A 22,800-nucleotide genomic window follows, 5' to 3' on the forward strand; every position below is an offset into this window, starting at 1 on the left:
CTGAGTTTCCAGGGCCTTTTGCAGCTATTTTCTCAACCATCCTTACAATAACCCTGTAAGAAAGGTCAGTACTATTATATCACTCTTACATGTACGCTCCAAAACTCCTTGTGCATTAATGAAAAGGTGAGATTTGAACTGGGGAGAGACTCCCTCGTTCACAACTCTGCATATTAGCTACTATGGCACACCAGGGCCAGCTATAATGATAATGGCATTGATCCTACAATATTATAGCAACCAGCCATCTTTAAAACGTGGGGGGCAGGGAGATACAACTTTGAAGTATTAACAAACTATAGAGGAGCCTTCTCCAATATGGTGCCCTCCAGATGTTTTGGACTAAAAGTCCCATCATCCCTGACCAATGGCTATGCTGGCTGGGGCTGATGGGAATTCTGGTTCAAAATATCTGGAGGCCATCAGGTTGGGGAAGGCTGCGTGGAGTCAGAAAGGATCCTGGGGTCACCTGCTCTGAATATCTATAGCTGGTGGCATACTCAAGTACATTCCGAAGCTTGAAAATGTGCTGGAAACAATTACGAGCCCACTAAAGATAACCTGGAAGCCCACACTTATAGTAAAGCCATTCCACTCCATCAAACCACCCCAGGAATATCTGTAACACACTTTCTTGCATATCCTTCCTTTTAGCTACTGCCTCACTGCCATTATTGTCCCCCTGCACAAACCTGCATTCCAGTGCTTATTGCGTCACTATGGGCTGCACTGCCCCCTGTTGGATAGGTGGTCTAAACTCTACACCACACTTGACAGATCTTTAAAGCAACAAGGAACTGGATTTCCTGTATAGAGCTTTTCAATATGAGGATGTTAATCCGCTGTATCTACTTTCAGTTTCATCGTAGAATTGAGATCCAAGCACTATACAAACAGCCTTTCCTTTCCTGCTTTTCCACTACATTACCTCTAGGTGGCACTGTGGTATAGCAGAATCATGCACATACACAAGTAAAAAAGCCCCATTTTCTTCCGTGTTTACAATTAAATACAGAACTTTCCCTCCTTAAAAAATAACCTGCGGAACGTACTCTTTAGACACAGAAGCAAACCTGGAAGGTCATGATGTTGTCAAAAGAACTTGTAAACAACCATGACTAGGGAACGACGAGCGCTAAATACACGCCTTGTGTAAAAAAGCACTTAGACTAGATGTCCCCCCTGCCCCCAGAGCCCTTGAACTCTATGATTCTAACATAGCAAGAAAGATAACTGAGGGAAAAGCCCCTTTTAAGCAGAGAAATTACCCAGTGGTGGATGTTCCTGATGAAAGGTCTTCCTCTGGATACTCTTTTGTGTCCCCTAAAAGGGACAGATCTCCAGGAGGTGGGTGTCCCAGCATGTTGGCCGTGCTCTCAATCTTGGCAGAGGACGATGACTCTGTTGCTAAAAAGTGAGCAGAGATAAACAGAGTTCCTTAGTTAAACAAACTTGGTAATAAAGAGGCCTGTGTGTCATTTGCAACAATGGAGTTGAAACGCTACAGGGAAAAGAAAATCATGTAAAAGTGTAGCAGGTGAAACAAAAAATGTTTACAAGCAAGAAGAAGGGAAGTTACTGGAGACACAAATGGAGCACTGGTGGGGGCAACCATGCGCCCCCCTCGCGCCCATGGTCTATGAAGCAGCAGTACCGAAGCCCCGGGACAGACGACGGGCAGGCAGGCAGGAGGCGCCCAGGTCCTGCACAGAGGCAAAGGGCTGGCCTGGAATTGCCTCCCTCTGCGAGAGCTCTGGAGCCAGAGGCGGCGGTGGCTGCCTGGGCTTCCCCGGCCCCGAACTAAGCCTCCTCCTTCCCCACACATAGGCAGGAAATCACACAGTCAGGGGACTCTTCTGAATGGGGAAAGCAAAGGACTGCGGAGGGGAGACACGGGGGACTGCGTGACTGGGAAAGGAGTGCATTACAGGCTTGTGCCTATGAACGGAGGAAGCAAACTAATGGGCCATTCTGCTACGTGGGAAGGAAGTTTGGGTCCAAAAGCGCCCTGGGTGGCCTCACCCCTTGACCAGCTCACTGCCAGGTCACAGAAACACCACGCCCAGGATTTAATGCGGGGGGACCGGGCACACTGCAGCAGAACTACTCGGGAGCCGCTTTAAGGAAGAAAGACGCACTGAAAGGACTTTCCAAAAAGGCACCTTTCCCAGAGGGAAGCTGCAGGGTTGCTGCAGATTGGCCTCAACGTGATGTGCCGCAAACGACCCTGAAGTGCCCTCCCTCCACACTAAATCACCTACGGAGATTGGGCCCTGGTCAGTTTTCCATGCTATGGTGAGACTGACTGTATTTTGTTTAAATTATAGCAATTATTTCTACATTTGCATCTACACATATAGTTTGGCACATGCACATTTTATGCCAATTGCTGCCCTCTCTTTGGCGATGCATTCCCTCCTTTGGGGCGATTCACAGGGGCCATCCTCACTAAAGGGCTCCGGTGCAGAAACAGCCTCGGAGGGAATTCAGTGCCGCTACTGCTCCCTGTGCGACGCTCCCCTCAGACAAAACTCCCCGGCCAACGATCCCCGGAAAGCATCACTCACCACCACCTTCTAAGTACTCGGCAATGGGCCGCAGGCTCGGGAAGACTTGGTTTTCCAGACACTGTAGGAACTGCTCGTGCGCCGATTCTCCTTTTCCCAGCACTGTGTCGATCAGGCTTTCTACCAGCTGCGGTGGGTCCTTTATCCGAGTCAGGGAGGAGGCCTCGGCCCGCGTGAGGATCCGGTGGAACTTGGCCACGTTCAAGACCACTTCTGGGGCGGTTAGAAGTGTTTCTGCTAACTTCCCTCTGGCCACCCGCATAACATCGGAGGGTTTCTTCGCAGCAGCCATGGCTTCCGGGGTGGCGCAGCTGAAGACAAGCACACAATTGGTTCATTTGAAAGACAGCAGCTCCAAACAAAACATGACATTATTCATAGTGTTTGGCCTCGTATGGTTAGATTTTTTATTCTTATAAAAAGGACATATAAGTGCAGGTGGGGAGGATTGTGAGCCGGATCAGGACCATGGCATAGGGCAGGGGCAGGCAACTTGGAGCCCTCCAGAAGTTTTTTACTACAGTTCCCATAATCCCTGACCCCTGGTCATGCTGGCTGGGGCTTCTGAGAGTTGGAGTCCAAAATCTCTGGAGGGTACCAGGTTGTCTACCCCTGCTATAGGGGGAAGGGGCTTTAATCCTTTCCCCCTGCCCCAGTCCCAGTCAAAATTCGCCCTCCGCTGCACATGCTGTTTCAGTGGAAGGAAAGTACCTAGCGGCAACGATGGGCACTTTCCTTCCATTGCAAATAACAGGTGCGAGGCGCCAGTACGGATTGGGACTGCACTGCAGAAGATACATAGGACAGATACCTGTGCCTGAACTGCCACTTTCAGGAAGGGAGTCTGAGGAACTGAGGCAAAGAGTGGTGACAAAAGATGAAGTTCTCAACCTTATTGACCAGTTCAAAGTAAATAAATCACTGGGCCCAGACAGTATCCATCCTGGAGTTCTTAAAGAATTCAAATATGAAATTGCGGATCTTCTAACCAAAATATGCTATTCAAAATGGAAGGGGCAACTTGAGTAGTTGCCTTTTACCTCAGTTCTGCTGTTTGTTTTAACTTTCTTTTAATTTTAGGTGGGTTGCTAATGTTTGTATTTTTATCTCTTATCTTTATTTTTTCCTATCAGAACTGAACTTTGCAGGCAGAACCAACCTTCCATCCCCAACAGCCGCTTCAAAACCACAACGCAACAAGGAATCTCCCCACAGTTCTTATCTGCTTTGGCTGTTTTGTTTGCTTTAGCAGTGCGAGAGTCAGCTGGGGAGTCAGGGGTGTAAGAAGGTAAGAAATATAAAGAACTGAATAAGCCACCCTAATTAAGCCGCACTCTGGTTGGTGGACTGTGCCAAGCAGTATTGACGATAGGGAGCATGGTATTTACAAGAAAGACCTATAAAGATCTAGGACTCATCCCTTGTATACAGAACTGCCCCCTAGAACCTTGGAAAAGACAAGTTAAAATCACACAGTTCTTTAAGCTGGAGGAGGAAGTGGTGAAGCCATGCGAATTGACACGGGATGGTCTCTTGCCTGAACATACATACTATGCTGAATTGGTCAGTGGACCTTAAAAGAGCCCTACAAGAGCCTAGATTTACGAGGCCCTCGAAGGACCTGGCCTCTGAGCTGGCTCTCACCGAGATTTACACCGTAACAAAAGAATCACCGATGGAGGACGAGGCTGAGCCAGCAATTAAAATAGAAGAGGTGGAAGAATTTCTGGAAAGTCAAATGCCCAAGCATACAGCTAATGCCTTAAGGAAGAATCACAATTCAACCTGTATGCAAATGGAAAAAACTGAAGAAGGCGACCACCAAATAGGACAGCTTTTAATGATAGTTAACAAACTAGTCCTCATTAAAAACTTTTTAGCACAACGTAAAGCACTGCTAACAACTCTGAATGATAATTTCAGATTGCAGCAGAGGGGCCAGGGGGAAAAAGAAACGATAACAGCAAAGCCCAAAATGAGCTGTCCGTTGGGACGTTAATTAAATTCCCAAAGAGTCATCTTGAAGCAGATAAAGTGGAGCAAAAAGGGGCCCATAAGAAACAGAAGAAAAGTAAAAATATTAAAAAGTTTAAAAAGCAGGAGAAAAAAGTTTGGTGTTGTCGGAAAAAGGATTTCCAGAAGTTGTTTGATTTGTTGGATACAACTGCAAAAACGGATTCCAGCATGTCATCTCTGAAGGAGGGTGCGAAACAGAAAAAAGAAAAGAAAAAGGAATACTGGGTTGATTAAAGATTGCTCCCATCAGAGGACCGTTGAAATTGATCCAGTTCAGAGCAACGTGACTAGCGTGCAGGACTCAGAACTGAGGCAAGACCCCTGGGAAGATGTTCTCTGCAAGACCTGGGGAAAATTGAAAGATGTCGTCTTTCCCTTCTATTTGGGCACTTCTTCTTACCCCTTAGAGCCTCCGCAAGACTCAAGACTAAGAACCACCTGGAATCTGGTGATGATTCCTCAAAAGCTGGTGTTTGCAAATTATCCCAAACCTAGGGGCTTTCTTGATCAGTCATCCTGTGTTTTATACCTCCTGCAGCTTGTGAATGGGTTCTTCCAAGAATTTTGTATCCTAATGATACTGTGCATATAGAATATTTGTATTGTGATGGAGCAAGAGCTTGTGCACTTGTTACATTTAGAGATCGGGGCATAGTTAGCCTTATTTATAGAGCGAAAGAGGCCTTCTTAGTAAACGATGTAGTTTTAGTAACATTCTTTGAAAATCAGGTACCTCCAGCTTCCTTACATGATGTTACAGATAGGAGACCTAAAGATAATGAGTTGGTAACTGTAGACAATACTGACAATCTTATTGATTTAAACTGGCCCCATATGCCCAATTTACCTTCCACTCAAGCAGGGAATCGGGGATCAACATGGCATAAATTAGCCCCTGTACCTGAATTGCAGCAAACTGAGTCTGAAAGTGCCGGACTGTTCATCCCAGAGGGGAAAGTCCCCCTGAATTCTTTTAGGGCCTTGCCAGGTTTTGCACAGGCAGAGATCTTGGAAAGGCTAGGCTTACTGAGCTATTATTTAAGGGAAATACACTCCTGCAACATAAGTGGTGATGGTGAGAAGGGGAAGTTGTCGTTAGCTGTGGCTGCAGGTAATGGCAGGCAAGCTGGGGCCCCAACAAGTAATTCAAAGAAAAGGAGCCATGATAATATTTTGGTTATGAACCAAACTAAAAGTAAACATACTGCACCCATGCTTAAAAACTACGTTGATTTATGTAGTGCAGACTGGCAAGCAATGAGGTATCTGGATGATGGGGAGCTGGGTTGTGACATGCTGCCCAGTGAGCCAGAACCTCCTAAATCCTATATTATTCATCCAATAAGATCAAATGTAATTTATTAAGTCCACTGAAGGATGAATTGATTTGTCTTGAAGTTGAAGACATTCAATATACTAGCTAGCCAGCAAGGTCAGATAAAATGGGATGACACAGTGACCTCATCGATACCTGGATGGGGGACCTGATGCCTGCCTGCTTCCCTCTGCAAGTGCATTTTAACAGCCATAAGCAGGCTTTTGTTAGTTGGCCAGTTAAATTCCTCTCATGGATTATTGCTGGTTGGAGGGCCTGTCAGCAGGGTGAGGATTTGTTGGAATTCCTATGTAATTTTGACATCATCGCCCTCCAAGGAACATGGCTCACAAATAATGAGAATTTACTCTCAGGCTATACAACCTGGCTTGAACCTGCTCAAAAAATTAAAGAGAAGAGAAGAGCAGTGGGTGGTTTAGTGATACTCATTAAAGAAGATCTGGGTTGGACAGGTGAGCGGTTGTAGAATAATATGGCTCCCCAAAACTATATGACAAGCTAACAACCCCAAGACTAACCCTAATATTAGCGAATACCTACATGCTGCCAGTTAATTCCCAGCACTACCCACATAATGCCTGGACTCTTTTAGAGCACATGATGGAAGAACTAGGCACAAGTTTTCCGAACGCCCTAATTATCATGATGGACAATATTAATGCCAGAATTTATTCTAATCTGGCTCATTCTGCAGAGATGTGGGGACTCCAAGAAGACCTCCAGGAAATGTATTGTTGGTCTTCTAAAGATAAGAAAGCAACTAATGCCAGTCAGTGCCTGATTGAGTTAACATATAAATTTGGGCTCCAGATTTTAGGTCCCAGCGATTCTAGGTTTCCCTATCCATATACATACCTTACACATTCTGCTGCTAGTGTTATAGATTACATCTGTGTATCCAGACAAAATGTTCACCTGTTCCCTGGAATTATGGTGAACATAAGAGAAGAGAGCGATCATCAGCCCATTTCAACACAGTTAATTCTAGACTTCGACCAGAGACCAGTGTCCCAGTCAGATAAGTATGTAGCATGCAGGTCAGAAATAGTAAATGAGAAAAGATTAAGATGGCAACAGGTGGATACCCTGATGTTCAAGTCCTTTTTGGGTTCAACTGAGGGAAGAGTTCTGGGAGACCTGATCTGCACGAATGTCAACTCTATCCTGCACACTTATGACACAATATGTCTATATATTAAACCCTGGTTGTTAACTATGGTTAGCCGTAATGGGCCAAGGAATAAAAAATCTACTTGGTTTGATGCAGAGTGTAGAGAGTTGAGGAAGTGTGCGAGAAAACTAATTAGAATTGTATGAGACTCCCATGACAGCGGAGCGAACAGACTCATGCTTAATCTTAGGCGAAAGTACAAGAAATTAATTGCGACCAAGGAAGTTAACTATTATGCAAAAAGTTGGGCAGAATTAGAGCAGGAGGCCAGAAATAAAAAATCAGCAAGTTTTGGGCAATTGGTTTCAGCTAGACTTAGTGTATCCAACTGCCATGCTGAGATTCCCATTTCTGCCAAAGGGTGGAAAGATTTTTACTTTGAATTATTTAAGGACAAGGCAAAAGAGGAATAAATTATGTGGAAAACATCCCCAAGAATATCGATGCCTTCCTCAAATGGCCTTCAATTGCAATGCAGGAAATAAAGCCCCTTATCCACCCATTAAAGCAAAATAAAGCACCTGAAGAAGCCCTTCTACCACCAGAACTTTTTAAAGATACCGTTGATTGGTGGGCGAATGTTTTAGTGGGCTTGTTTAGTCACATAAGTAATACCAGCCGTATACCCATTGGATGGAAACTCAACATGATAGTTCCCTTATTTAAAAAAGGCGATCGTGGGGATCCCAGGAACTATAGGCCTATTAGCCTAATTGATATCCCTGCAAAATTTTATGCTAAATTCCTTCATCAGAAACTAGAGGATTGGGCAGAACAAAACTCTATTTTAATAGAACAACAAGCTGATTTTAGATAAGGAAGGTCCACGATGGACAACTGCTTCATCCTATCCCATCTGATATCAAAATATGCAACAAAAGGGGACAGCTTTTCACTGCATTCATTGACCTAAGCACTGCCTTTGATTCAACAAACAGAAATCTTCTCTGGGAAAAACTGGCCAAAACAAATATCCGTCAGATACTTCTTTATCTTATAAAGGCTCTCTATATGAACACTAGCTTAAAAGTTAGAACTGGGGTGAATCAAGCTTTAACAAATTAAATCCCCAGAAGCAAAGGAGTTCGACAGGGTTGCATTCTCACTCCTTTCCTTTTTAATGTTTACATCAATGACATAGTCTCAACAGTTCTGTCAGGGTGGACACTGAGCCCATAGAATCCCAGAGTATTTCTGACTCTGAGGAAGAGGAGCCGCTCCTGGGAGAGGAGCGCGCTCATCCTTCCCAGGGCCAACAGCTGACAGAGATTCCTCCCACCGGCATTCCTGGCATAGATAGCAGTCCCGGGAGTGAGAGTGAGCGGGAAGCAGACTTGCTGGACGCGCGACGCCGACGCAGGGAGCAGCGCCAAATGGAGGGCGCAGAAAGGAGGCATAGTGCCTGGTTGGTGCGCAAACAACGGTTGCGCCCAGAGGACCCAAGGGAAAAGAGGAGGGACTCTCCCTAGCCCATAAGTTCAGGGTCTGCCAGTGATTCTCCTTCAAACGGGGACCAACTGTTCCAACGTAGGGCATAGGTACTCTGCTGCTCATATCTAGTTGCTAACAGTAGAGTTGTTAAGTTGTAAAAGAGGAATAAAGCTCTGAAAATAATCCCTTTGTCTGTGTCTAGACTTGGCTACTGGATTAGACTGAGAGAGGCCTCCAAGGAGCCCTTGACAAGTTCATTGTCAAGAGTTTCATATGCCAAAGGTCCTGGACAAATGTGTGAACATTCCTTTATATGCAGACGATATGATTTTGTTATCCACTACACAGGTTGGTCTCCGTAGGTTATTGAGGAAATTTAGCACCTATTGTAGGGATAATGACTTAGAGCGCAATCCTAACTAGATAGGCGGCCGCCTCTGACCTCAGAGGTGACCACCTATCCAAAGCAAGGCAGGAGAGGCGCAGGGGGATTGTTCTCTCCATGCCTCTCCTGCCTTGCTATTTTTCGCTAGACAGATGTTTTCGGCTGTCTGGTGGTGGGGGGGGGGAGGACCAGGAGAGGAAGCTGCCATATGACACATTGGATGTGTCGTACACACAGCTGTGCTCTCCCTGCTCCGGAACGCCCCCCAGCTCCACCCCTTTTCAGTTGCTCCACACTCTTCTTGTGAGTGTGGAGGACGAGGCTTCTCCACACTGCCTCCGAGGCAGCGTGGACGAGAGGGGCGGTCGGTTTTCCAGGAACCAACCTCGGAACGCGGGCTCCAACATTGGTTCCTGGAACTGAGCATATCCTGTGGCAAGCTAGACAGTGTCTAGCGGCCATAGGATTGCTCTCTTAGTAATTCATAGCAAGAAATCAGAAGTGCTAATATTTGCAAGAAAAAGAAACAATATAAGTAGTTTTTGGACTCTAATGAAATTGAATAGGTGGAATCCTATATTTACCTACATTTAGTGTTTACCTCTGCAGGAGCCTGGGCCCTGCACCTAAAGGGAAACAAGCTGAAAGCAACTGCTTGTGCCCAGTCTTTGAATAGGCTCCTGACTATAGACAACCCAGTTCTCTTTTGCCAGTCCTCGATGTGTACAAGGCAAAAGGTCTGCCAGTGTCAACATATGGTGCAGACATTTGGGGATTGTCCAATGGCAAGAAAATAGAAAGGGTCCAAAATTGCTTCCTCTGCCGGATCTTAGGGGTATCATCAGCCTGCCTAGCATACGTGCTCAGAACTGAACTCGGAATCATGGCAGTTTTAGATCAAATACATCTCAGGCTATTTAATTACTGGTTCAAAGTGGGCCTGATGAGTGTAGCCAGGCTTCCAAGGAAGTGTCTTCAAGAGCAGATGGTTAAAACCTTGCAAACTTCATGGCTTCATAACTTCACAAAGATGTTACCAAGCTATGGTTTCAGTTTGAACATTTTAAGTATCCCAAGCACCAGTTTAAGAAATGTAGTCAAGTTAAGGATTTTAGATATTGGAGCCCAGTTGGATATAGCTGCCCTGTCGAACTCAAGGGCAATGAAGTGGTTAGCCATAGCCAAATCTCAATTCAGTGAATAGAAATACCTGTTTTTTGGTCTGAACAGGGACCAGCGTGAAGCCTTTACACATTTACGATGTGAAATTATGGATATAATGATACTACAAGGGAAGATTCAGAGGCATCCCATTGAATGACAGACTATGCATATGTGGTAGCTCTGTAATTGAAGATTCGGCACACTATTTACTTGAATGTCATCTGTACTCAAGTTGAAGGGAACACTATTTAGTCTTATTCCTGACCCACATGAGAAACTGGTCAGTGAAGGATAAATGGTTCATTTACGAGGCTGAAATTTCTTTGTGTCCCAGAGGGTTCCCTTTTTGCAATCAAGGCAGCCAGTATAAGGAAAAAACAATTGGAAAAGTCTGGCTGATAGATTCAAATGAATGTGTGGGCTTTATTTATTGCTGTTTTTATGCCTCGCTAGTTTTTGGGATTTTTTAGTCCTTTTAGTGCTTTTTATTATAATGTTTTAATGTCAATGTAACGATTTGATTTTAATGTAATGTTTAATTCTAATGTAATGTTACTAATTTTAATGTAAAGTCTTCTTTTCAACTCTTCCCTCCTCTATTATTATATTTGACATGGTTAGAAGACTTATTCAATAAAGTAATTAATTAATTCATTCAACCAAAATATGCAACATGTCCCTAAGATCAGCCTCTGTACCAGAGCACTGGAAGATGGCCAATGTAACACCAATTTTTTTTAAGGGATACGGGAAATTACAGGCCGGTTAACTTAACATCTGTTCCAGGGAAATTGGTTGAAGGAATTATTAAATATAAAATCAGTAAGCATATAGAAGGATAAGTCCTGCTGAAAAAGAATCAACATGGCTTTCATAAAGGTAAGTCCTGTCTCACTAACCTTTTAGAGTTCATTGAAAGTGTCAATTAACATGTAGACAGGGGTGATCCAGTAGACATTGTTTACTTGGACTTCCAAAAGGCTTTTGACAAAGTCTCTCACCAAAGACTCCTGAGCAAACTTAGCAGCTATGGAATAAGAGGAGAGGTCCTCTTATGGATCATTAACTGGTTAAATAACAGAAAGCAAAGAGTAGGAATAAATCGTAAATTCTCCCAATGGGGGGGAAGTCAACATTGCAGGGTTACACAGGAATCTGTTTTGGGACCAAAGCTTTTCAACTTGTTCATAAATGATCTGGAATTAGGAGTGAGCAATGAAGTGGCCAGGTTTGTCAATGACACCAAATTATTTAGCGAGGTTAAAACAAAAAGGGATTGTGAGGAGCTCCGAAAGGATCTCTCCAAACTGGGAGAATAGGCATCCAAATGGCAAATGAGGTTCAGCGTAAGCAATTGTAAAGTGATGCACATTGGGGCAAAAAATCTCAACTTCAAAGATAACCTGATGGGGTCTGAACTAGTGGTGATCGACCAAGAAAGAGATCTTGGGGTTGTGGTGGATGGTTTTTTGAAAACGTCAGTCCAGTGTGAAGCCACTGTAAGAAAGGTAAACTGTCTTTAAGCATAATTAGAAAAGGAATTGAGAATAAAACTGCCAATATCATACTGCCTTGATACAAATCTATGGTGCAGCCACATATAGAGTACTCTGTACAGTTCTGGTCACCATACCTAAAGAAATATATTGTAGCACTGGAAAAAGTGAAGAAAAGGGCAGCTAAGATAAACAAGGGAGCTGGGCTTGCTTAGCTTGGAAAAAAGGAGGTTAAAGGAAAGACATGATAGAGTTCTACAGAATTATGCATGGTATGGAGGCTGTAGATAGGGAGACATTTTTCTATCAAAGGCTACGAGTTCTGATAACTATGTGCGACCTCAAGTATCAGAGGCAGTATTCCTATCTACACCAGTTCCTGGGGAACATGGGCGGGGGAGTGCTGTCGCACTGGTGTCCTGCTTGTGGGGTCCTAGTCAACAGCTGGTTGGCCACTGTGTGAACAGAATGCTGGACTGGATGGGCCCTTGGTCTGAGCCAGCAGGGCTCTTCTTCCGTTCTTATGGACTGTGACCCTTTCGTGGCTGACAACTTTGCTCCCTGAGTAAGTGGAACTTCTGGTGCCGTCAGACCAGCTCAGTCTCCAAGGATTCACTGCCGTAAGTGCAGTACGGTGTGGATACTTGGCGATTCCATAGCATTTTCTGAGTTTCCAAAGCCTTTTGCAGCTATTATCGCAATCATCCTTACAACAACCCTGTAAAATAGGTAAGTACTGTTATATCTCTGTTGCGTCTATGCCCCAAACCTCCTTGTGCATTAATGAAAAGGTGAGATTTGAACTGGGGAGACTTCCTCATTCAGAACTCTGCATTTTAGCTACTATGGTACACCAAGACCAGCTACAATGATAATGGCATTGATCCTGCAATATTATAGCAACCAGCCATCTTTAAAGCGTGGGGGGCAGGGAGATACAACTTTGAAGTATTAACAAACTATAGAGGAGCCTTCCCCAACATGGTGCCCTCCAGATGTTTTGGACTACAAGTCCCATGATCCCTGACCAGTGGCTATGCTGGCTAAGGCTGATAGGAATTCTCGTTCAAAACATCTGGAGGGCATCTGGTTGTAGAGGGCTGTGTGGAGTTAGAAAGTATCCTGGGGTCACCTGCTCTGAATATTATAGCTGGTGGCATATTCAAGTACATTCCAAAGCTTGAACATGTGCTGGAAACTACTACGAGCCCACTAAAGATAACCTGGAAGCCCACACTTATAGTAAAGCCATTCCACTCCATCAAACAACCCCAGGAATACCCATAACCCACTTACTTGCACATCCTTCTTTCTACTTACTGCCCCCTGCACTTTTTGTCCCCCTGCATGAACCTGCATTCCAGTGCTTCTTGCATCACTATGGGTTGCTGTACTGCCCCCTGTTGGATAGGAGGTCCAAAGTCTACACTACACTTGACAGATCTTTAAAGCAACAAGGAACTGGATTTCTTGTATCGAGCTTTTCTATACGAGGCTGTTAGTCTGCTGTATCTACATTCGGTTTCATTGCAGAATTCAAATCCAAGCACTATACGAAGCACGTTTCCTTTCCTGCTCTTCTACTAGATCACCTCTACATGGCACTGTGGTAAAGCAGAATCATGCAAATACACAAGTTAAAAAGAACATTTTCTTCCATGTTTACAATTAAATATAGAACTTTTCCTCCTTTAAAAAAACTTGCAGAAAGGGCTCTTTATACACAGAAGCGAAACTGGAGGGTCATGAAGTTGTCTGAAGAACTTGTTAACTGCAGTGAGTAGGGAATGACAAGTGCTACTAAATATATGCCGTGTGTAGAAAAGCACTGAGACTAGATGGCCCCCCAAGAGCCCTCCAACTCGATGATTCTAACATAGCGCCAAGAAAGATAACTGAGGAAGAAGCCCCATTTAAGCACAGAAATTACCCTGTGGTGGATGTTCCTGATGAAAGGACTTCCTCTGGATCCTCTTTTGTGTCCCCTAAAAGGGACAGATCTCCAGATGGTGGTTGTCTAGGTATGTTTGTCGTGCTCTCAGTCGTGGCAGAGGACGATGACTCTGTTGCTAAAATGTGAGCACAGATAAACAGATTTCCTTAGTTAAACAAACTTGGTTGTACCCTAGTAATAATGAGGCCTGTGTGTCGTTTGCAACAAAGGAGGCTAAATGCTACAGGGAGAAGAAAATTATGTAAAATGACTCATATGCTGGCCTCAGGACCAAAGTCTGCAAAGGGAGAGGTACTAGTGTGTTTCTCCCACCTCAGACATCTGTGTTTAGAAATCACCGTACAACATAGGTCCAATTTAAATGTGATTGCAACCAACCCATTTAATTTGGATCTCATGTGTGTATGTGTGTGCCAAACTCAGGGTGATGTCATTTGTGTGATCTTTAACATAAACAGCAGTCACAGGGCAGCTGATCCAGACTGGGACGCTGGTGGAACAATGGGGGGGGGGCTTTAACCCTTTGCCCCCCACTGCAACCCTCATCCAGATTCCTGCAGGGGGGAACACACCTGCTATTTGCATCGGGAAGGAGAGCTTCCACTGATGCAAGTTTGTGTGTGTGTGTGTGTAAAATATGAAATTAAATTCAGCATTCTGGTTTCGAACCTCCTTAGGGTGAAACTACACTTGGTGGCTGGAGACCCAGGTCTTTATGCCTGGGATTGTCTCTCCATCTTTTTCGTGTGTGCATGTGTGTGCCTAAAAATCCAGCACTTCCCAAGGGATGCTATTCCCAAGCTTGAGACTTCCTTGCTTTTCTGCAGTTCTTTTACTGTGCCCCCACCCCACCCCCAGTTGCATCGTGGAGGGAAAGAACAGCAGGAATGTCTGGATCCCACCAGTTTGGCAAGTACAGACAGAAAAACCTCTTTATTAACATTTTCATTGTTTCACTAAGACTCCAGTGAGTAAATTAAAACACACATTTATTTTAAAAGTGACAAGGATTAAGGAAACAAGCAATTAAAGACTGATGGATAGAAGGAAATAAATTCAGGAAACAAAGGTCGCGTTTGAAAAATGCCGAGAGGTGCAGGCACTACTCTTAACCATTCCAAACAGGAAACCTTGGCTAAGGGAAGGCTACAGTTCATAGGGTTTCTTCACATGGAGCTTTTATCCTGCTGTTGAGATGGCTCAGTAACAGAGGTTTGCGGGCTCTTTCGATGATGCCGTGAACCTCCAGGGCATCTCCTGCACTAAATACCCTTTGTTCCATTTCCAGATCACAGATGATGAGCTAGCAAATTATCCTGTTGTGTTCTGCTTGAGTGAATGTCATCAACCCCATAGATGCTGCTCAGCCAATGAGGGAGGTTTGCTCCTGCCCCTCTGCATGCTCCCCTGCTCAGGGAAGTTTCATGGGAGAGGTAAGAAATGTCCACGAGTTCACCCAACACCTCTCCCCCCTCTTGTATATTTGAAAATAAGTTTGAATTACAAAAGTGCCCCTCTTCATTCCCCCCCCTCGCGCCCACCGACTGAAGCAGCAATACTGAAGCCCCGGGACAGACGACGGGCAGGCAGGCAGGAGGCGCCCAGGTCCTGCACGGAGGCAAAGGGCTGGCCTGGAATTGCCTCCCTCTGCAAGAGCTCTGGAGCCAGAGGCGGCAACTGCCTGGGCTTCCCCGGCCCCAGACTAAGCCTCCTCCTTCCCCACACATAGGCAGGAAAATCACACAGTCGGGGGACTCTTCTGAATGGGGAAAGCAAAGGACTGCGGAGGGGAGACACAGGGGACTGCGTGACTGGGAAAGGAGTGCATTACAGGCTTGTGCCTAGGAACGGAGGAAGCAAACTAATGCGCCATTGTGCTACGTGGGAAGGAAGTTTGGGTCCAAAAGCGCCCTGGGTGGCCTCACCCCTTGACCAGCTCACTGCCAGGTCACAGAAGCACCACGCCCAGGATTTAATGCGGGGGGACCGGGCACACTGCAGCAGAACCACTAGGGAGCCGCTTTAAGGAAGAAAGACGCACTGAAAGGACTTCCAGAAAGGCACCTTTTCCCAAGGGAAGCTGCAGGGTTGCTGCAGATTGGCCCCAACATGATGTGCCGCAAACGACCCTGAAGTGCCCTCCCTCCACACTAAATCACCCGCGGAGATTGGGCCCTGGTCAGTTTTCCATGCTATGGTGAGACTGACTGTATTTTGTTTAAATTATAGCAATTATTTCTACATTTGCATCTACACATATAATTTGACACATGCACATTTTATGCCAATTGCTGCCCTCTCTTTGGTGATGCATTCCCTCCTTTGGGGCGATTCACAGGGGCCATCCTCGCTAAAGGGCTCCAGTGCAGAAACAGCCTCGGAGGGAATTCAGTGCTGCTGCTGCTCCCTGTGCGACGCTCCCCTCAGACAAAACTCCTGCGGCCAACGATCCCCGGAAAGCATCACTCACCACCACCTTCTAAGTACTCGGCAATGGGCCGCAGGCTTGGGAAGACTTGGTTTTCCAGACACTGTAGGAACTGCTTGTGCGCCGATTCTCCTTTTCCCAGCACTGTGTCAATCAGGCTTTCTACCAGCTGTGGTGGGTCCTTTATCCGAGTCAGGGAGGAGGCCTCGGCCCGCGTGAGGATCTGGTGGAACTTGGCCACGTTCAAGACCACTTCTGGGGCTTGTAGAAGCATTTCCGCTAACTTCCCTCTGGCCACCCGCATAACATCGGAGGGTTTCTTCGCAGCAGCCATGGCTTCCGAGGTGGCGCAGCTGAAGACAAGCAAACAATTGGTTCATTTGAAAGACAGCAGCTCCAAATAAAACCTGACATTATTCATGGAGTTTGGCCTTGTACAGTTAGATTTTTTCTTTTTTTCTTTTTATAAAAAAAAATATAGGTGGAGGTGGGGGAAGATTGTGAGCGAGATCAGGACCATGGCATAGGACAGTGGTGGGCAACAGGGTGCCCTCCAGACATTTTGGACAACAGTTGGAACCCTGATCATCTCTATTGCCTACAATGAGGTTTCCTGTGATTTCTTCCTTTTGCTCCTTCCCTTCCTCCCCCGCCCTCTGACTTGCACCATGGCTGGGAGCGCATGCGTTTGCTCTTTTGCTCCTGCTGGTGTATCAGAACACAAAATAGACTGAACAAACCCTTTTGAAACTCTACGCTGTACCTGCATTGTATATGCAAGAATCTTTGTGAGTAAAAGTGTTTTTCTTTCTTTTATTGAAGAAAGGCATGGTCTCTTTTATTGTTCTAAGATAGTCTGTGGGACTGGTAAATGCTCATTCTGTTTGGCCTTTTGTTTTTTCTCTGCTACTTGCCTTTCTGACAGGAGGCATCATTACTGAACGACCCCACCATCTGGCACCCCAAAAGGGTCTTAAACTTCTGGCAACTCCTGGGCCAGCATGGCTTGAGGCTTCATTCACACAAACAGCAGAAAGAGGTGGGAAGCCTCTTTTTGGACTGCATCGCTTCAGACCGTGGGTGACGGCTCCCTAGGCTAGAACTCTTCTCCCTGATACTTTGTCTTCTGTGTGCAGAGAATGTTTTTGTATGGAGGGGCATTCCATCACATGACACACACAGCCCGGTAGTCTGAAGTGTGCAGTCAGTCCCCCAGACACAGATCTACCACTTCGTCTGCTGCATGAGTGAACCAGACTTGATACCTGTTGACAACATGGCAAGGTTTTATTCACACAAACAACAGAAACAGGAATTGTATGGACCAGTGGCTGATTAAAGAGCAGGGAAAGGAGTGTAGGGTAACAGCGAATGGAATGGAGGAAGCAGCAGGGGCCAGGAAACACCTGTACCGTAAGGACTGGTGTCATTTAACTTGTTTGTAGATGATGTGGGGTCAAGGGTGAGCAGTGAAGCGGCTGAGTTTGTGGACGGCACCAAATTATATAAGATGGTGAAAAAGCTGACTGCAAAGAGCTCTCAAAACGATCTCTCCAAAGAGAGAATGGGCAACAAAATAGCAATTTATTTATTCATTTATTTATATCCCGCCAATCCACCAACAATGGCTCTCAAGGTGACTAGCAATAATAAAATACAGATTAAAATGACATCTTAATTAAAGCATGACAGAAAAATGGATCCAAGGGTGCAATCCTATGGCCACTAGACAGCATCTAGATGGCCACAGGATTTTTCAGTTTATGGGAACTGAGCTTGGAGCTGGTGCTCTGAGCTTTGTTCCCAGAAACCTGACTCCCCACCACCTCCGCTGCCACCTGAGCAGGCTCATATGGGAAAAGGAGGACTTTCAGGTAGCTCGCTACCCAATCATATTTTATTTTTATTTATTATTTATTATTAAATTTATTAATTGCCCATCTGACTGGTCACCCAGCCACTCTGGGTGATGTACAGCATACAATAAAACAGTTTAAAACAATAAAATTCTACAATAAAAACATTTTCTAAAATACCCTAACCCACCCCAAATGCCTGCCTGAACAAACACGTTTTTAATGCACGACAGAAGCTCATTAAAGAGGGGACATGGCGGAGTTCCCTAGGGAGGGAGTTCCACAGAGTGGGAGCCACCACAGAAAAGGCCCTCTCCCTTGTCCCCACCAGTCTAGCTGTCCTGGCTGATGGGACAGAGAGAAGGCCATCCGAGGCTGATCTTGTTAAGCGGCCTGTCTGGTGCTGCTGGAGGCGCTCCTTAAGATAGGCTGGGCCGGAACCATATAGGGTTTTAAAAGTCAAAACCAACACCTTGAATTTGGCCCGGAAAACAACTGGTAACCAGTGCAACTCCTTCAGCACTGGAGTGATGTGAACTTGCCGGCGGCTGCCTTTAATCAGGCAAGCCGCTGCGTTCTGTACCAGCTGCAGCTTCCGAACCGTCTTCAAGGGTAACCCCATGTAGCGCGCATTACAGTAGTCTAAACGAGAGGAGACCCGAGCATGTACTAGCGATGGGAGCAGATGGTCGGGAAGGAAGGGGCGCAGCCGCCGTATCAGATGGAGTTGATACAGCGCTGTCCGGCTCACAGCTGACACCTGAGCCTCCATGGACAGCTGGGAGTCCAAAATGACCCCCAGGCTGTGGACCTGGTCTTTCAAGGGTAGCCGTACCCCATTCAACACCAGGTCAACATCCCCCAGCCTCCTCTTGTCTCCCACCAAAAGTACCTCGGTCTTGTCAGGGTTCAGCTTCAGCTTATTCCTCCCCATCCAGCCACTCACCGTCTCCAGACATTTGGACAGGGATTCTACGGCCAACCTTGGTGAAGATTTGAATGAGAGGTAGAGCTGCGTGTCATCCGCATATTGATGACACCGCACCCCAAACCTCCTGATGATAGCCCCCAGTGGCTTCACATAGATGTTAAATAGCATCGGGGAGAGGATGGAACCCTGTGGCACCCCACAAGTAAGTGGCCACGGGTCCGAAACCTCCTCTCCCAGTGCTACCCTCTGGTACCTGCCGGAGAGGAAGGACCGGAACCACCGCAATACGGTGTCTCCAATGCCCAACCCCTCCAGGCGGTCCAGGAGGATACCGTGGTCAACGGTATCAGAAGCCGCTGAGAGGTCGAGGAGAACAAGGAAGGAGCATTCACCCCTATCCAGAGCCCTCCTCATATCATCCACCAAGGCGACCAAGGCCGTTTCTGTCCCATGCCCAGGCCTGAAGCCCGACTGAATTGGGTCTAGATAATCAGTTTCTTCCAAGTGTGCCTTCAACTGCACCGCCACCACCCGCTCAATCACCTTGCCCAAAAATGGCAGATTTGAGACTGGGCGAAAGTTGTTCAGAACTTGAGGATCCAAGGAGGGCTTCTTTAAGAGCGGTCTTATCACCGCCTCCTTGAGGGCTGATGGCATCACTCCTTCCTCAAGGGAGGCGTTCACCACCGCCTTGATCCCCTCACCCAGTCTCTCTCTGCAGCTCATAATGAGCCAAGGTGGGCAAGGATCAAGTAAGCAGGTGGTCGGCCTTACAGATGAAAGCACCTTGTCCACTTCATCAGGAGGAAGAAGCTGGAACCGATCCCACAAAACCAGTTTGCCACAGGCCGCCTCTTGCTCACTAACTGTATCCACAGCATGCAGAGTAACACACCTAATCTGATCAATTTTATCTGCAAAGTGCCTTGCCAAGGCCTCACAGGAGGCCTTAGAATGCTCCAGTGGTTCAGAAGCCACAGGACCGACCAGGCTCTGGACCACTTGGAACAGCCTCCTGGGACAGCACTCTGCACACGCGATAGAGGCAGCATAATATTCCTTTTTTGCTGCCTTCACCGCCACGTGATAGGCTGAAGATACAGCTCCAGCCTGTGTCTGATCGTCTTTGGAGCGAGACTTCCGCCACCGGCGCTCTAGCCACCTCACCTCCTGTTTCAGAGCTCATAACCGCGGATTGAACCATGGTGCAGTCCGAGCCCTGTTCAGGGGGAGAGGGCGTTTCAGAGCCACCTGATCTAATGCCCTAGTGATTGCGGCATTCCAGCCACCCACCAGGGTCTCGACAGAGTGGCTGTTGGCGTGCCCCAGAGAATCCCCAAGCGTGTTCAGGAATCCATTTGGATCCATAAGATGCCTGGGGCGGACCATTTTAATGGGTCCTCCACCCCTGCGGAGGGGTTGTGGAACCGAGAAGTCCAACGTCACCAGATAGTGATCTGACCATGACAAGGGGGTGGTGGATATACCCCCAACTTCCAGATCACTCCCCGCTTCTCCAGAAACAAACACAAGGTCTAGTGCATGACCAGCTACATGGGTGGGCCCAGTTAGAATATGGTGCAGCTCCCAGGAGACCATGGTCTCCATGAAGTCCCGAGGTGCTCCTGTGAGGATGGCCTCCGAATGTACGTTGAAGTCCCCCAACACCAATAAGTTAGGGGACTGTACATGCACATCAGAGACCACCTCAAGCACCTCGGCCAGGGAGTCAGTCGTGCAGCGGGGTGGACGGTACACGAGCAGAATCCCCAGACTGCCCTTCGGGCCCAACCTCCAGTACATGCACTCAGCAACCTTGGTCTCCCGGAGAGGGGGTCTGGTGAAGACCAAGGACTCTCGGTAGATAACAGCCACTCCCCCTCCCCGATCCCCAGCCCTCGGCTGCTGTGCATATGAAAATCCGGCTGGACACATGGCTGCAAGGGTTGGAGCAGCAGCCTCGGCCAGCCAGGTCTCCGTAATACATGCCAGGTCTGCACCCTCATCTAGGATCATGTCATGGATGAAGAAGGTTTTCTGGGTAACAGACCTGGCATTGCAGAGCAGCAAACGAAGGCCAGAAGATGGGGTCACGCCTCCCACAGCCATCCTTTGGCTCTGGACAGACCTGGAGCAGGGGACAGACTACACATCTCTCCCTTGTTCCCCTTATCTGGCATGGCCTGCCCCTAGCGCTCCGCCAGCACCTGCCGCCCAGCCTCGGTATGTTCTGGCCCCCAACACTCCCCCCACTGCCTCCATCAGGTGGACACATACCCCCTCACTCCCACCTATCAGGCAGGATACCCACCCCTAACAACACAACAAAATCCCCCAGAAAAGAAAACAACAACAACAACAAAAAACAATTTTAAAAAACAATTAAAAATCCCCTTAAAAATAATGCCAGGCAGGAGTCCACAGGGAAGGCCTGGTGGTGGTGGTGGTGGCAGCGGCAGCGGCGGCAGGCCCGGCAGCAGCAGGCACGCCTCTTCCCTGGTGGTGGTGGTGGTGGTGGTGGTGGTGGTGGTGACTTCTCCTGCAAGCCCTGGCTCTCCCAGGCCACCTCAGCCAGCCAGCTTATGTAGCCCCTCCAGGGAGGGGCAGGTGGAAGCAGCACAGCTGGCTCGGTACCTGCGGGCCTGGTCCTGCAGGGACTGGCAGTCTGCCAGGCAGAAGTCAGCAGGGAAGGCCTGGTGGCGGCAGCGGTGGGCTTTATAGGGCATAACCAGCAATTTAAATTGAAATATGTCTCAACAGAAGTGTAAGATCCTAACTTCACACTGAACCAGTGGTGATTAGATGCGACTGAGATAACCAGAGCCCCTGTACCTTTATTTTAGGGCTGTGCACAGACCCCCCCATCCCACTTTGGTGGCCGATTTTGAGCTTCCAAATTGGGCCTGACTGGCTTTGGCCCGATTTGGACCTGGTCCAATCTGCTTCAGAATCCAGATCCAAAGCCAGGTTCAGACATCCAAATCCCCCCCCCCCAACTATCTGTTTTATGTCCTTACATGAATGGTTTTGTACTTTATATAATGTATTTTAATTGTTTCTATTTTTTGTGAACAGCCCAGAGAGCTTCAGTTATGGGCAGTATAGGAATATAATAAAGGAAATAAAATGAGTCTTTGAGATGCCACAAGGTATTGTGGCTGTTGAACACAAAATAGCAAGAAGCCCCTGTCCTCCTGCCACGTCTATTCACCTTTCGCTAGCCTGATGCAAAGCCCTCATACCAAGGAGGACCATGCACCCACCAGAATCTAGCCACATCGATCATGCAAAAAGCAGGCACACTCAGGAAAGATGATTGCAGAACCAAGGAGCTCCAGTCACACTCAAGTAACCCAGCAAGCCATGCTCTCATACATTACCTTGCCCCAAACCCAGACATTGTTGCTCATTCAAACCCTTCTGGCAAGCAAGCCCACTTTTATTTACCCCCAAGGTAAGGGACCTGGGAGGGAGCAACAAATGAGGAAGGCTTCTGGCACGCCATTTCATATGTGAGTAGCCAAAGTGACTGTTCTTCCTCTTGTTAGGGCTTTGCTGGCTACAATTTCCCAGGTGAAATTGGCTGAGCAGGTCTCTGCAGAGTCAAGCACACTCTGAGAAAGCCGAGTGACAGTGGTGATGATAATGGCAACTGGGGCAATTCTAAAGATTTGGGGGGCACTGCTGAAAAAAGAACTGGGGCCCAAGCCCAGATAGGCCTGCGTTAACACTGCCCATGTGCATGTTCAGAAGCATTTTGCCACTCAGTGCCAGTTCCTGGGCCTATTGCCCTCAAGCCCTGCTTGTGAACTTCCTGGAAGCGTCTGCTTGGCCAATGTGTGAAACAGGTGCTGGGCTAAACCAAGGGTGCAAAAACCTTTTTTGGCCTTTAGGGCCAGATTGCCACGAGGGAAACATCCTAGGGGGTGCCTACTAGCAGTGGGCCTGGCCATCTCTCTCTCTCTTTCTCTCTCTCTCTCGCACGCACGTGCGCACACACACACAGACAGTATAGTTCCCTCTTCAGTGTTGCTTCCTTATACTGCAGTGTATGCAAGCCTCCCA

General features: G+C 47.1%; 1 protein-coding gene across 1 annotated transcript in view; it reads right to left on the bottom strand.

Moving 5' to 3' along the window:
• LOC146342256 (interferon-induced very large GTPase 1-like) overlaps positions 1–22,800 on the bottom strand; it is a 104,105-nt gene that overhangs the window by 38,508 nt on the left and 42,797 nt on the right. Inside the window, 4 exon segments of the mRNA XM_084806006.1 lie at positions 1,269–1,407; positions 2,568–2,878; positions 13,497–13,635; positions 15,991–16,301. Of these exon segments, the coding sequence (XP_084662132.1) occupies positions 1,269–1,407; positions 2,568–2,878; positions 13,497–13,635; positions 15,991–16,282 (881 nt within the window). The 5' untranslated portion in view covers positions 16,283–16,301.

The sequence above is a fragment of the Heloderma suspectum genome, chromosome 6 (assembly GCF_057233095.1).
Source record: "Heloderma suspectum isolate Gila_16-S chromosome 6, 16-S_ref, whole genome shotgun sequence".
Classification (NCBI taxonomy): Eukaryota; Metazoa; Chordata; class Lepidosauria; order Squamata; family Helodermatidae; genus Heloderma; species Heloderma suspectum.